This window comes from Mytilus californianus, unplaced genomic scaffold (genome assembly GCF_021869535.1).
Source record: "Mytilus californianus isolate M0D057914Y unplaced genomic scaffold, xbMytCali1.0.p SCAF_1, whole genome shotgun sequence".
In the NCBI taxonomy this organism is placed as follows: domain Eukaryota; kingdom Metazoa; phylum Mollusca; class Bivalvia; order Mytilida; family Mytilidae; genus Mytilus; species Mytilus californianus.
The window spans coordinates 20,636,252-20,652,585 of NW_026262581.1; the positions used below are offsets into that span (position 1 = coordinate 20,636,252).

A 16,334-nucleotide genomic window follows, 5' to 3' on the forward strand; every position below is an offset into this window, starting at 1 on the left:
TTTCATCACAGTTTAATTTTACAGTTAATATTTTTGTTAATGTCTGTGTTTTCAAGTTTGCCCTGTGACTTGTCTTTATCAATTTGACCTGAGAGAATATTCTCTCCACCTCTGCTGTACTGAGTGGTTGTATTATTGCAACACTGAATAGTTTTGCAACAAGAGGGTACATAGATAATAGATTTTTATCCTTATGACAAGGTGAATGAAATAGCTCTAGCAGACTAGGTAAGGAACGATCTGTAAGTTCTGCTGATGACACAAGAGCTATAAAGTCCTGCCATTGAATAAGGAGAGTTTCAGGGTCCATGTCCAATGTATTTGCCAGAGCTTCTATCTCTGTATAACCATACATTATTTCAATGTTGTCTGTTCCTGTAAGGTCTGAAATGGCCAACTGATCGATTGTGTCAGCCTCCTTAACTAACTTATATATTTCCAATTAATCCATTGAGAAAGCACGCGCTGACTTTAGTGTCAAAATCTAAAGTATATTTCATGTTGAGCGTATCTAATAATATCAATAAGTTTGTCAAAACGGATTTCAATAAGAAAATTGATACAAAAATCGGACTTTCGAGAGCTCCGTAATCGGCACAATAATAAATTAATTCAACTTTGAAAGTTTATTATCAATTCAACAAGCATCTCCGTATATTTCATGTTGAGCGTATCTAATAATATCAATATTAAAGTTAGTCAAAACGGATTTCAATTCAAGAAAAATGATATAAAAATCGGACTTTCCAGTGCTCCGTAATCGGCGGAATTTACAATAGAAGAACAATTGCGATATCTGATAGAAACCTTAATTTCTTCTTCTCGATTTTTCATAAAAGTAAAGAATTAAATTATTTTTTTACCGTTGATGGTCATTATTCTTGAAAAAAAGATGTAATAGACTGGCAAGTCTTTGATATTTTCTGCTTGTCATTTTCGAGTTGGTCAATTTTTCTTTTTTTCGTCGGCATTTTGCGTGTTGACGATTTACAATATCCTATTGGAATGATTCTTTTTTAATGAACGTTATTTTATAAATAACAAATACAATAGAAATGAACATCGTTCACATTTATTTTATAAATTCTATTTTGCATCGTCAGGTGTTAAAAAATCAATTCATTTAACTTGGCTGTTTTGGTGCTTCAGGGCAAAGGGATAAGACAAGGTCGTAAATTTCACCTGATTAGTAATTGACTCTAATCAAATAGGTGATTATATACAGGTAAGAAGTGTCAACAATTTTAATCTGTTGTCTTAATGAAGTGTGCGTATAAAGAACTCAACAAAATGGCGACGATATGAGGAAAAAAGAGGGTTACACTAAAGACGTTTTTAAACTTTTTTCAAAAGGGCACAGAGGGGCGCATTAGAAGGGCAGAGGGGCGCAAAATTTCGGGGGCGGGGCGCGACGCCCCTCCATTTCATGCTAGCTGGAACACTGCGTATTAATTTCATAAATAAATAGCCAATAACATCATTGTGAAATAGCCACTCGTCTACGAGACATTGTTGCAATTTCATTCGGGTGATTGTTTTCTGTACATTTTATTTCATTCCATTTGCTTTCGCAAAATGTCCTAAACATGTAGACATTCTGTAAAGAAAGAGAAATAGATTGGCTTGCCATCCCGGGGATGACGTTTACAGTTTTTGACCTATTGAAGATGTGTGCAAGTTGCCAACTGGAGTGGAAATCAGACTTGTAAACGCATTATGTTCGTAATATGCAAAATGAAAGCAAATCAAATAAATCCCAAATCAAAACTTTATTGATATAAATGTATCGGATTGAAACTAATAATGCTAGATTATAAGAGAGTTTTGTTTATTTCCGCCATCATGGTATTGATATATGCACCACTGCACGTGTTAGTTGTTCAAAATATCTTGTGTCCGCATTTCGGCTATCATATTTTTTTCGGTGGTGAAAATGCGGACACTTGCTTATTCCTGTTTTGTAATCAAAATTTAGACAAATCAGTAAAAATAATTAAAAGAAATGTTTCCTTGCATAAATTACGCAATGCCTATCGCTTTTCAACACATAAATTGCCATTCTTACATTAGCAACTGTGTATTGAATGTGACACGCTGACTTTGGACCTTTTTCAAAATTTTCCGGTTTTCAAACTTGTTGACATAAGCTATTTATAGCATGCAATTTCAATCACATGACATAAAAGTAAATCGTAAGCAATAGACATAATAACTTTATTGCAACAAAAAAGAGATTCAATAGTAAACAAAACACCTTATTTTTTATATCTATTTTATTTCAATTTTTCATAATTTTATTGAAAAGTGAGATATTCGTTTTCCGTCCGCATATCGGCGCTGTCCGCAATTAGGCGATTTTCCCCTAATTCATTAAAACTTATTTCCTTTTATGAAATACATATAACTTTTATGGATATCTAGGTCCAGCCATGCCTGAAAAATATTCTAGATGGACGGATTTGTCGGTTCTCAAGTAGATTTTGTGGTGTAGACACCCCTATAGCATATAATAAACATATTTTTTTGTAAGCTTATTATAATTTTTTATGAACCTTAACCGACAACAAAAATTTAACATAAGTTTGGGTCTCGTTCTTGTCACGTGTCATATTCTAAGCACATTTCTTTAAATCAATGTTCTGCTCATGTATTGTTCAATATAGTTTTTTTTCCAACCTGGCCGAAACAGGCAGGTTTATGCTCCATTGAATGAACAAACTTCAAGAAATCGGCTTCTTTCTGATGATTGTTATGATGTTATTAACCACAGGAAGTTGAAATTCGCGCATTGCCTCAGAGTTGTCCAATCATTTTTGCCTAGACCATCTTACGCAGAATATAAAATAAAACGAATTTTCACGTGAGGACGTATAGCCTATGATGTAAAGATTTAGATATTTTATTGGTTTCCAATCCCAAAATTACAGGACACAGGCGCCTGAGTAATACACACCGTTTTTTATTTTTGTTTTTGTTTTAGTAAATATCTATTAATATATTAACTTATTTTTCACCATGCCAAGAAATTGCCTCCGTTGAAATTTTGCAAACATCCCATAGAGAAAATTACATGGATGATTGATATTGACCATTTGGTATATGGCTGTGTTCTAAGCGACATGTACATGCAGGTCATAAATTAATTTGTTGAACGAAATAAAATCTTTAACTACGAATAGGTGCCGTAGGAGGTCCACCGAAATTTTTAGCGAGGATTTCTTGGCATGTTACAGATAGAAAATTCAGGGTTAGAATATTATAGAACAGACAAGGGGCAGTAGCAAATATTTCATGTATATTATGAACACAGAGAAGATTACCCCGGCACCCTTTGCCAAAAAAAAAACCCTTCTTTTTCTTCTATGTGCCTTCGGACTTTATGTTTTTAATTGTAGTTTCACTTTCCATATTCGGTATTCATTCGAATGTAAGCTCCACGTGGAAAAAATCATGTGATGCAGGAATGTAGTATCTTGGAGTTAGGCTATTTCTTTCTTTTCGGACGGGGACTCCAAGCAGACAACATGCATTTATATAACGGCACTGTAGATTTTCTTATTGAATAAAGAAAGTTCCCGATCCGGTAACATGAATAGATTGGTTAGAAAGCAAGGTTTTAATTCCAATTAGATTGGAAAGCCTTATTTGAGGGTTGAAATTAGAGAGCACAAAAAAAAAAGAAAGGGGGGTTATTCCACAGGGAATATATTTATCTTATGAACTCAACATTCGATTTTTTTTTTATTTATTAAATTAAAAGAGAGAAAAACAAATGTAAAACAAATTGTGAATGGTCTTTCTTCCTGTCTCCCGTAAGGGAATCTCGCATATATCTAGTTTACCGTCAAACCGAGCACATGTCTTTTGGTTATTTCTGTCACTAGGTGGCTGTCTCATTGACGTTTACCCCATATTTTTTCATTGAAGCACAATGCACACGTATATGTTTTAGAACATGAAGTTAAGGTTTCATGTCATGATTAATAAAGTAAAAAAAAAGCAAAAAAGAGACTCAAAGAACTAAATAGAAAAAGACGAAATGATCTGATTTTCAAAAATGACTTGTTTGGTCGCTCGTAATCGATTGTCTACATATATAGTTGCTGTCATTTGTAATGAATGTAAACTTTAATATCTGTGGATTTTTCATATAAAATTTTTTGGTTAAAATTATTAGTTATGTTATTTCTTTTATAGTGGACTTTAATATAATTTTTATTATGCTTTAGAACATTAGGGCATTGTTGGACTATGTGTCAAAGGTGTATGAAGGACAACTCGTTCTATAAAAGCAGTGACTGGACGCATGTGTCTTCTGACATCATTTCATGTCTAAGCAGTTCCGAATAAGCAAATTCTTGAGTATACACCAAGACGAGCATCCGATTTTCAACTTTTGTTTCATTTTGTAGACTGTGTACCTCAAATGTTTTAACTGAAAAAAATGTCTTCAATGGGAACTGTCGAGCTGAAACCTACACTCTTCAGGTTAGCAGGGACAATACTCTGTTTTTAATTTTGTCATTTTTGCGCATGGAATCGTTAAAGACACTGTCAGTGGTTCAAAATATTGCTTATCAAAGACATGTCTACGAAGTTAGCGAATGCTGCATTCGAATAGGGACTGATTTATTCATTCTCAGAAATTTTGCAATCTTTTGACATAGAAATACAGTATGTAGTATAACGAAATCCGAGTTCTATATTTTAAGATCATATATATAAACAAGTCTAAATTGAAAACAACGTTCAAACGGCCTATGATGGCGTTGGATAAAAACCGCATTTTTTATACGTGTGCATGCAAAACAAATTTCTTGGTAGAGGGGTCTAAATACAGCTAGCACAAACAACATTTTTCCAAAAGACCAAAAAAGTGAAAAAGTATATTTTAACCAAACACATTTGACCAACAGGTCGAACAACAAATGTTCTTTAACCCTGCTGACTGCCATTGGCGATTGCCAAATAAACGGATCACCGATGTAATAAATGGATCTTAATTAAGAATTTAATACTAAACAGAAAACAATAAACTTGCGGAAAAGATGATATACCGCAAACAAAAGGTGCAAAGGTTTTTGTACACCATATCCGGATTTCGACAATTAATGTCTCTTCAGTGATGTTAGGAATCGAAACGGTATTTGGAAAGCCATACAATTCACCTCAATTTAGGATAGACTCTTGAATTTTGAGGAGTCTATATCAGAGACAAGCTGTACCTGATCACTTGCAGTCACCTCCATTGCCAGAGGCGGATTTATGGAGCTACATATATAATTTATGCATAAGCTTTTTTCAGGTTCTAATGTTATCTAGTTTGGAGCCCTTTTTTTATAAATCCTGGATCCACATCTGATTGCGTTTTTTTTTTTTTTTTTTTAAAGTTTTTAACATTAGACTACCTAACGAAGAACTCTTTAACTACATGTATTGCAAACAAAGTCTAAATTAATTTTCATAGTTCTTACATATAAAAAAGTTAACATCCATGTACTGCACAATAAGCAACATAGTCGAGTAAACAATATTATTACCAATATCTATTTTTGAAGATTGTAGAACTTAGAGGCGGATTAGGGGGCCCGGCCGCCGCCTTATGAAGCTTCATATATATTGAATACAAATACGTTTTACTAGTATCGCTCCAAACGTTGGCTTGCCAGGGGCGCCCCTTTTTCGAAATCCTGGATCCGCATCTGGTTCGACTCAAACGGACTATCCTATAACTGCTGAGACATACAATGCCTTATCATCACCTGTTAAAGTAAAATTTATTGAATATATCAATCAAGTGATATTTGGTTCACATGCATCACGATTTACAAAATTGCCTCCTGTTCAAAAGTCACCAGTATCGTATTAGATTTATACCATATTAAAAAGTGTATCCAAATTTACAAAAAGTCTAGTTTGAATAAACGATTAACAATGCAAGGACTCGATACTATGAATCAGCATTTCGCATGTATTTGAGTCTAATCGCGATATACTGATTAACCATCGAGATGACTTCCGAAGACTGCAAAAAAAAAGGGGGGGCTAAACTCCATCCAGTCAGACATCTGTACATACATTTGTATGTTTAGACACCCGTGTCCATCCCTTCTTTAGAAATGACACTTGGTTGTGAACTTTCGCCATAATTCGATTCCGCTGTTATCTATCACACTAAAGTTTGTTCTGCCTTAAATCCGTGCATTAAATTGTCTACAAAATGGTGTATGACTCGGAGACACCTATAGTTGTTGGAATCAGTCATAGCAGGCCTCCCAAGAAGGGAAACCGTAAATCATTTCTTCTTCTTATAGCCGTGAGAAATAGCAATGGGTACTGAAAAATCAAGCTATTACCAGAGACACTTATACATATGTCTCTGCTATTGTCTTGTCTTGTGTGAAGATCCTGCATTTCAAAGGCACATCTCTGGTTTCATAGTAAAATAAATGGTGTATTAACACCCACTAAACAGATATTAAGCTTTTAAAATCTAAAACGAAAGATAATTTAGATCTTATATATTCACGCCTTTGACTGAGTGGGCGCAAGCAACCCTGTAATGTTAATAATATCATATAACGTCTAATGTGCAGAGTAAAGCAGAGTTTTCTTCTGATGTATTCTACAAGATGAAGAAAGCCTGTACATCTATACATTTACATTGACAGTTGCAGAGCAAGGCACTAGCATCCAATGTTATTTGTGTATTAATTTTTCTAATATTCTACATTTCGCGCAGATCTCACTGCTTCTACTTCTACCATATAGTGACCGCCTTCAACAAATTGAAGATTATGTCACAGGAGGAAACTTACAACAAGACATAGATTGATATATATACAATCTTTAAAAAATACGAAAAAATTAAAAAAAAAAAAAATGCTTTGTATAATTAAGTATGATGTAATAGTTGAGTTAATATTGATGCTTTGAAATTGAAGATTTGAAAGAGTCTACTGAAATGCAATTTACAATGTTGTCCGGTAGTTTGTTCCAGTCGGTAATAGTTCTTGGGAAGTAGGATTCTTTTCTGTACTGTGTTTTGCAGGATGGAATTCGGAAGCTGTTCGAATTTAAATGTCTTGTTTGTCTTTTTTGTGGGATTAATTTATTATTTTTAGGTATTGCAACCTTATCGTGTTCAATTTGGGGTAAATTAGATACTCACTGTTATTGATAATTTGTATTAGCCTATTATTAATAGAAGTTTCGTCATACTTGTTTTATAATTTATTGCTTTAGTTTACTGCAATAGAAATGTGTTATGAGAAAAATTTTGTCGCTAGTAAATCCCTTGTTTTTTTAGATCTGTAGATCGTTTATTTAATAATATCGAAATTCGTTTTTTATAAATTAATTTTTGTAAATCTGGCAAATATTAATTTGTTTACAACGGAAGTAGAGGGCGCATAAATTACTTGCAGCGAGACATCTTCGGCTCAGCAGCTGAAACTTATAAAGTTTAGTTGATTTCGATATATTTTCGTTATTTTTCGAGTATCTAATTTACCCCAAAATGGAGGAATAACTGATTTTTATCTTCTGTTACCGTTATGATAACAAAGATATTGCAATACACGAGATAGATGAAAGATAAGTGATGCTTTTGGTACATGTATGTGCTGTGGTCCGTCTATATGGTGTCGTGAGGTAATCATGAACTCATTTTACAAAATTTCTACTTTAGATGAAACACACCCATGGAAGTAATTTAATTAGTCAGAATACATCCTCAAAATGTTTAAGAGAAAGAGCAGTAAGGGACCCAAGTCTTTGCAGTCCAGTCCTTCAAAGGAAAAGCCGAACAATGAAAAAGGGGGATTCTTAAGCTCTTCTCTTCCCAAAAACATATTTTCAGGCCGAAGAAACAGGAAAAGTTCTAGCAGTTCTAAAGACAATTCAATGTCTCCTACTCACAATGCCAATACCTCACCTAGTCATACAAATATTTCTGAAGCTCAACCACCAGATTACTCGCCGTACAGATACATTATGCATGATGGCTACAGCACACAACCACGCATGCCTACAAGTGGTGGTAAATACCATTTTGAAAGTCCACCTGGAAGTCATGGGAATATAGGAAATTTAAGTGACAGGTATGAGTTCGAACAAAGTCCTATGTTAATAGACCAGTCATTAGATAGACAATTTGCAAGACTTGCTATGCCAGTTCATAATGATCCATCAAAGCAGTTACTAGGTCGAGATTGGAATACTCTTTCATCCTCTTTTAGTCGTGATAAATCTATAGACAAGGAATATCCACATATGGGAGCTAGATCTTTAGAACGTGATCATAACAATCACATTGGAAGGTCTCGATCTTCAGAAAGACCTGAGTACACAAACCAGGTGTATAATTCACAAGAAATTAGAACGTTTAGAGATGGATTAATTCTTGAGTTACAGTCACAAATAGCAGATTTAAATAAGGATTGTGCAAAAATGCAGCAAGAAGTAGATTCCTACAAAGATAAATTAAGTTCTAGTATGAATAGTATTAAAACATTTTGGAGTCCCGAATTAAAGAAAGAAAGAGCTCTCCGGAAGGAAGAAAATGCAAAGTATTGCTTAATGAATGAACAGCTAAAAGTGGCACAAGCAGAATTAAAAGTAAGTTACATGTTTTAACTTCATGTGAACTTAGATTTATTTTATAAATTATTTTAACCCGAGTCTGTGATGCTTAAAAGTGGAATATTTATTCGTACTGACCCCATTTTAATCACTCATCTTAATATACATGTAACATGAGCATTCATTGTTTTCCTCATGAGCAACTTGTGTTTTCCTTTTCTGTCCAGTTTGGTTGTTGTTAAGTACAAAAGGTAACAGCTAAATTTATAAATGACTTAATCATTTGTATTTGAAAATATTGTTTGGGATGATCATCATGATGATGAAACAATTTTGACTTGGTGCCCTGCCCCAAAATATAAACTTGTTTCCCGACTATATAGCTATTTTCAGAAAAAAATAGGGTACATTTACATGTATACATTGTACATGTACATTTTGTAGTACATGTAAATGTAGGTACATGTAGGTAAAATGATTTTATTTATTAAATTTTAACTCCTTGGCAGTTGGCACATATGTACATGTACATGTAGCTTAAATTTAATCGAGTCCATTAATTACTGATATCAGAAGTAAATTTCAAATACCAGGCTGTATACATTTAAATCATAAAGTCTGATTAATTTGGAAAGATTTCCTGTATTTTAAAAAAAAAATTTGGCAACTACATGTATAAACAACTGGGAAACCTTTCAAACTTATCAGACTCATGATGTCATGCAATGCAAAACAGAGTCATACAGACATGTATTTGAAAACTACAATAATATACTTCTGTCATCAGTAATGGACTTTACAAAAATTAAGCAAAGGAGGAGTGAAAAATTTTAAATTTCAGGACAGCAAAGTTAATGTTCTTGCACATATACATATACAGTACAAACCACCTACTTAAACAAAAAGGTAAATCTTTTGAGTTGATACATGTATGATTTAATGGAAATGTTGCATGAAATAGGTGGGAGGCAGGCAGATGTATATTGCATTAAAATTTTCAATCTTTCATACCTTGTAATATATGTACAAATGTATCATAATAATTGCAAAAAAATATATTGAATAAGTTCAAATGATAAAGAATATAAACAATAACAAAATGGAAAAGAAAAAAAATCATACATGTATGCCCCTAATCGCCTGTGACAAATATAATACTAATTACGTTTGTAATTATTTATACATGTGTATGTACATGCATGTTGTATATGTGGGTCTGATGTTCAGTAGTTGTCGTTTGTTGATGTGGTTCATAAGTGTTTCTCGTTTCTCGTTTTTTATATAGATTAGACCGTTGATTTCCCGTTTGAATGGTTTTACACTAGTAATTTTTGGGGCCCTTTATAGCTTACTGTTCGGTGTGAGCCAAGGCTCCGTGTTGAAGACCGTACTGTGACCTATAATGGTTTACTTTTATGAATTTTGACTTGGATGGAGAGTTGTCTCATTGGCACTCATACCACATCTTCTTATATCTACTATCTTAAACCTAATGATGCAGCTACATGTTATTGTACGTGTACATGTAGTTACTTAAAACGATACTGTCAGATTGAGAATTATTTGTCAAACTACTCTCATTATATCTAAAAATTTAAGGTTTGTGCTAAATATCAAGAGTGGTACTGGAAATCCAAAGGTCCACCACCATTAGATAGTTAATGTCTGTGTTGATCCAAGTCTTTTTAAGCACAATTGTATGATACAAAATGTACTATGGACATTGTACATGTATGATACTCAATCACTGCAATCATCCATATTTGTACTTTGTTGCATTTCAAACATTTTAAAAGGTCAACCTGTTCTATATAAAAATCTATATTTCATCCCAATAATTTTATTTTCTAACCACAATCGCCATTGCCCTAATATGGGAATTTCCTTTTTATTTTATTAAAAAGACTTTGCACTTGACTCATTGTGCATCATTTCCTTTTGATACAAAGTCTATAACCACATATTTGACTTCTGTTATATCAATTTTCAAATTTGCGTGTTAGGATCATTTAGATCAGTGGGCCTTGAAAGATTTGGTTAAGATTAGGCTGTTAGAAAGGTGATAATAAATGATACTATTTAACCCTGTTATTTTACACATGACTAGAAATGAAAAGAAATTATCTATTCACCCTAAAGTGAAAAAAAGTTGAGAAAAAATCTGGTGTTTTGCTACATACATAAATGTATTAAAACTGCTTTCAACTACAAAATATATTTGTTTGTTACACTGCACTGGCTTCATAATAAAAACATTTCATTTAAAAAAAAAGAATTGGTTAAAATATGTTTCCAGTTGATCAAATCAAACTGCAACTTGGAAAAACATTTAGACCAATACTAGATAATGTGAATGGGAAAAGCCTATTGTATATGAACACAGTAATTTCATGATAATGATATAACTGGGCTACTATATATATAGCTAGCTTTCTTTCAAGGATACTGAATTTACTCTAATCCATTGCATTTAACATTAAACAGCCATCTATCAACATCTATTATCTAATCCATTGCCAAGGGTGCAAATGGCTGCTAATATACATGTACATTCTTTGACATGTAAATTTACCTTTACAGCTGGATGTAACACAAACTTTTAATGGAAACTTATAATATATACATTAATCTCCAGTTTGGAATTTGTACATTTTCCCTTTGATCCTATATTGCCCCATATATTTTCTTAGAACACAGACAGAACCGGTTATATGTAACCAATAGGGGCGCAGTTGGTACTCTTGTCTTGGCTCCCTAAATGTTACAGGGTCATGATTTTATTTGTAAAATCATTAGAAAAACAATTAAACTATGGAGGTCACCAATATCAGGAACTAATTGTTGTAGTTCACGAGATCCAACACATTCAAGTTATATAATTTAATTCCAAGCCAAAGTACTAATATAACATATACAAAGGACAATGTCAATATAATGTGACTCCTACTGTATCTTACTTTCTAACTCAAAGTATATTACTTCTGATCGTACTGATTTTACAAAGTTTACAATAAGTATTTATACTAAATATCGGAAATAGACAATACTCCATTAACATGACAATACTCAATTAAAATGACATTTCTTAACCTTAAGCCATAAGTGACAGCATTCACATTAATTAATATAAAAGATAATTATAATTTGTAATACTCATATATAATCTCATTCTTTCAATAATTTTCACACCTTTAGTATGAATTAATGTCATTCATATTAATTTCTGTTACTCAATAAATAAATCTGTCACAAACATTTGAAAATCATATGTCACTAATTAAGATAAACACATTATTTGTCTATACATGTAAATATTTGAATTTGTAAAATAATAAGTTTTCTAAAAGTCCAATTTCTAAATAAACAATAAAATTAGAATTAAGTCCAAATAAGCCTGGTGACATATACATGAAAAATATTAGGCAATGATGCAATGTACTAATGCAGCAACTTCAAGCTTTTCATTTCCATCCACATCAGTTTATCAATAAAATGTATGCGACTTAATTCATACAACTAAAAGACTATCGTTATGTTTTATACCAATGCAATGAACAGAGTTTTAAAAAATTATAAAACAACATGTTATCTCATATTCTGCATCAAGAAATGTATTGTCTATACAAATTGCAGAAAAAGAATAATGACATCTTATTCTTCGATACCGACTTCATCAGCTGAATAAAATATCAACTCATCCACTGTATCTACATGTACATGTATGACTATGTCAAGAAATAAGCTAGGATCAATGAACTTTTGTGCCATGCAGGTGCTGTCATCAAACATATGTACATATGTACTTATTTCTCAAGTGCTTGTCAAACATAACTGAATTGCCTTCATATTATAAACTTCTATTTAATAATAATGGGATATTGTCACAGTTTATTGATGATGTTGATAGATTCAGCCCAGATAGGGGGATAATAATGTTATTATTGATAAATTTAACATAACAGATTTTGATATTGTTATCCTCTAATAATGGCACAGGATTGGAATCAATTATTTGTAATAAGAAATATAACCTTGAACAACCAGGGGTTACAAATGAACATTTTAAGATATACAGCGTAAATGAAGATGAATACATGTATGCCTGCAATTGTATTGTGTAGGTTGTTATTTGATGGGTTTTCAAATATTAGTACAAATGTTCATGATAACTTTTATTATACTGTACATTGTAATTAAAGCAGTTACAAAATGAAAGGAAGAAAAGCTAATCGATCAATTCACTGCAATTGACATAAAACTTAAATGCATATTTAAAGGTACATGTATGCATAACTACATGTAATAATAATAAATTTGTGACTAGCAAGGAATATACAAGACATATATATGTATAAATGTTAATTGTTTCCTTTCTTATTTGCTGAATAACACCTTTCCCAACCTGTTACTAGTATTTTCATGGACTGAAATACATGTATGCAGTAATTGCTCTTGATATTTCTTGATATTCTGCAATTTGTTAAGAGATCAACTGTCTTGAACCAGCTAGAGATATGTAGATGCTAAATTACATTTTGTACTGATAACAAATTCTTATAACTGTTATTAAAGACTTTATTACTGTCACGGTTTATTGAGAAGTAAACTAGATCAACTTACAGTAATTTACATTTTGGACTTCATGTATTGCATGTCAATGAATCAATGTACATGCACAAATGTATATCAATTAATTTACATGGTAACCATTGATATGTCAGTCTGTGCCAATAACTTTTATACCTATAAAGCCCAAAACTGCTGACACATTTCATGCAAATATCAATCTAATTAGAGTTAAATCCTTTAATTGCTCCCAGGAGCAATTCAAGGATTTAATTTTAATTAGATTGTGTAAATTATCATGATTATACTAAATATAAATGAATTATTTGAAAAATTTTTACTATTCAAAAACAGTTTTTACCAGCCATAGGCTTAACTAGTGCTAGTGATTTTTGGCACAGACTTTTATAAGTGTAAATAATATCCCTAAAAATCATGTAGCATAAATGCTATTTACACTGTTTTACCAGTAAGCAATACAGATTTGTAATTGAAAAAAAATAACTGTCATGGATTGCAAATTTTTCTGTCTTAAGTTTCATGGTCAATCTCTCCTGACCTGGTGGTCTAGCTTCCTCCACCATGATATATATAGCATACATGTAGGTTGACCTTAAAGTCATATGATCCTTCAAATTTAAGTTAATTTAACACAAAAGTTAAATATGTTTTATATACTTTAGTTTTACTATAAAACATGGGTACTTAGGCTACTTTTTAAAAGAAAATCCTTTAAAAGCTTTATTTTATCAAGGTCTTCAAAATGTACTGCTATTTAATTATTGTCTTCCCATACTCTAATTTTCGAACACAACCAAAATTTTGGATCAACAATCACTGAATGAAATAGTTTTTCTCTTGATTATACTTGATGATCATTTGTAATAAATGTAAAAAACTTGCACAGAGGACTTGGTTTAGAAAATATGCATGCATTGGTTCAATAATTTCCTTAACATTATGATTACTGGACACTCGTTTCTTGTGACTTTAAACACCAACCAACCAACAAACAAACAAAAGTACAGATGTGCATAAAAAAATGCCTACATGTATGCCAATTACAATTTATACTACAAAAATTATATACATCAACATGCTTTCAGGTTTTATTTTTAGTCCCTTCTTAACATTTTTGCTTACATATATATATTTCATTCCTGTTCTCTATCTGTTGTTTTTATTTGGTGAGTACACACTGCAGTGAGATGAACATTCTTTTTGTCTGGATTTGATGGAGTCCAAAAGCTAGACAAAGGTATGCTGTTTCTGCGGCGGCATCAACAATGTATTAGTTTATGATTGGGTTAGTTTTTAGGGAACCACTAGTTGTAGGCCAATGATATTTGGTATGCAGTTGTATTAGCGTTGGCACATTTTCCATGGAGAATATTTGGCCCGCCCCTTCAGTCATGGTCTATTGACTTTGAAACTTTTGCTTAGTTTACATGAACCGGTATAAATTTGTGATTAGGTCAGTTTATGGTAAGTCAATGATATTTGATATGCAGTTGTACTAGCATTGGCACATCTCATTTCCATGGAGATGGTTTGGCCCTGTACCTTCAGTCATGGTTCATTGACTTTGAATATTTTGCATAACTTACATGTTAAAGTATTGCTATTTTAATTTCAACGTTTGCATTTTACTATCAAAATAACAAAAAGGCAAGACATATCTCTGTGTTAACAGTTTATTTAACTTTCCATGCCAACCGCCTCAGTGGTCTTGTGGTAACATGTTTGCCTCGAGTGCAGGAGGTCATGGGTTCGTAACCTGGCCAGGTCAAAACAAAGACTTTAAAATTGATATTTGCTGTGTCTCTGATAAGCATGTGACATTAAGGAGTGAGAGCAAAGACTGGTTGGCTCAAAGTCTGAATAATATGTCCTGGTAAGGTGACATGTCTTCCTGCGGACTGTTACCTTGTGATGTAGCACGTTAAAATTCTGGTTCAGCATGTTGGTCTAGTACAAAGCCGGGTTAATATTCATATTACATGTTATATTAACATGTTCTTGTCCTGAATATGCATGATGATTTGCCGCTGGATGTTAAGCAGCCATCCATCATCATCATCATCATCATACTTTCCATCCCCATGACAAACAATTTATTTAAAATATTGATATTATTTATAAAATATACTCAGATATTCAATTACAAAATGATGTTTATGTAATTATACTTGTCATATTTTTTACATCTTCACAAGTTGCAGACTGCAATATGCATGTAGAAACGTATCTGTTCTAACAATTATACCCAGTGTTCTCCCCAGGGCATTAAAGCACCGAGGTACCCTGGTGCTATATTTTCTACCATCGTGCTTTCTTGGATGATTTTATAATAGAATGTATAGGGGCCATGGTGCTATACTTTTTGGAAAACCAGTGGTATGTTAATTTCCATGGTGCTATTTGAAAATTCTGGGGAGAACATAACTCAAAAATGCTTTCAGCATATTTTATGAAACTTTGGTAAATTGTTTATATCTATTGTTGTAAGCTCCCTTTTGATTTTTATAAATTTTAGATTTTATGTTTCCGAGTTACAAGATTTTATTCATAAAAAAGGGGGGATTTTCAAGTTTTTGGACAATATCCTTAAAGTGCTTAGAGTAGTTTTCATTAAACTTTGATGACTGATTTATATCTATTAAGATAACCTCCGTTTAGTTTTTTTTATAAATTTCTAATATAACATTGAGAAGTTATTGAACTTTATTTGTTTATAGTCTGACAACAGATTTACTAGTATTGCGCAACAGCACAGTGTATTGCACAACAGAAAGAAATCTTTAATTGTATATAAATTCAATTCATATAACCAATTTTAAGTTTTTTTACTACATTTATTCAGAAACCTATAATATGTCAAATATTTAATTACAATCCAAATTCAGACCTGTATCAAGCTTGAATATTGTGTCCATTTTTGCCCCAACTGTTCAGAGTTGGACCTCTGCGGGCGTATCCAGCTGCGCTCAGCGAAGCAGTTTATTTACTCACCCATTTGATTGAACATCTACCCGATTAGTGTTCACTAATGGAATATTAAATAAAACCCTGACCTTAAGGCATATACAGTTATACTGAAGTTTGTTACATAATCAATGCACATGTATGGAAAGCCTCAGCTGTCATATATTAGAGATTTACAAAACGTTATGCTGAAGCTTAAA

General features: G+C 32.4%; 2 protein-coding genes across 2 annotated transcripts in view; one reads left to right on the forward strand and one right to left on the reverse strand.

Annotated features, from left to right (window-relative positions):
- LOC127716129 (fibulin-2-like) overlaps nt 1–2,799 on the reverse strand; it is a 58,083-nt gene extending 55,284 nt beyond the window's left edge. Inside the window, exon 1 of the mRNA XM_052222581.1 lies at nt 2,677–2,799. Coding sequence (XP_052078541.1) covers nt 2,677–2,706 — 30 coding nt within the window. The 5' untranslated portion in view covers nt 2,707–2,799. The remainder of the gene's footprint in view (nt 1–2,676) is intronic.
- Nucleotides 2,800–7,404: 4,605 nt separating this feature from the next.
- Nucleotides 7,405–16,334, forward strand: part of LOC127700667 (ELKS/Rab6-interacting/CAST family member 1-like) — a 65,133-nt gene continuing 56,203 nt past the window's right edge. Inside the window, exon 1 of the mRNA XM_052204248.1 lies at nt 7,405–8,619. Within this exon, the coding sequence (XP_052060208.1) occupies nt 7,741–8,619 (879 nt within the window). The 5' untranslated portion in view covers nt 7,405–7,740. The remainder of the gene's footprint in view (nt 8,620–16,334) is intronic.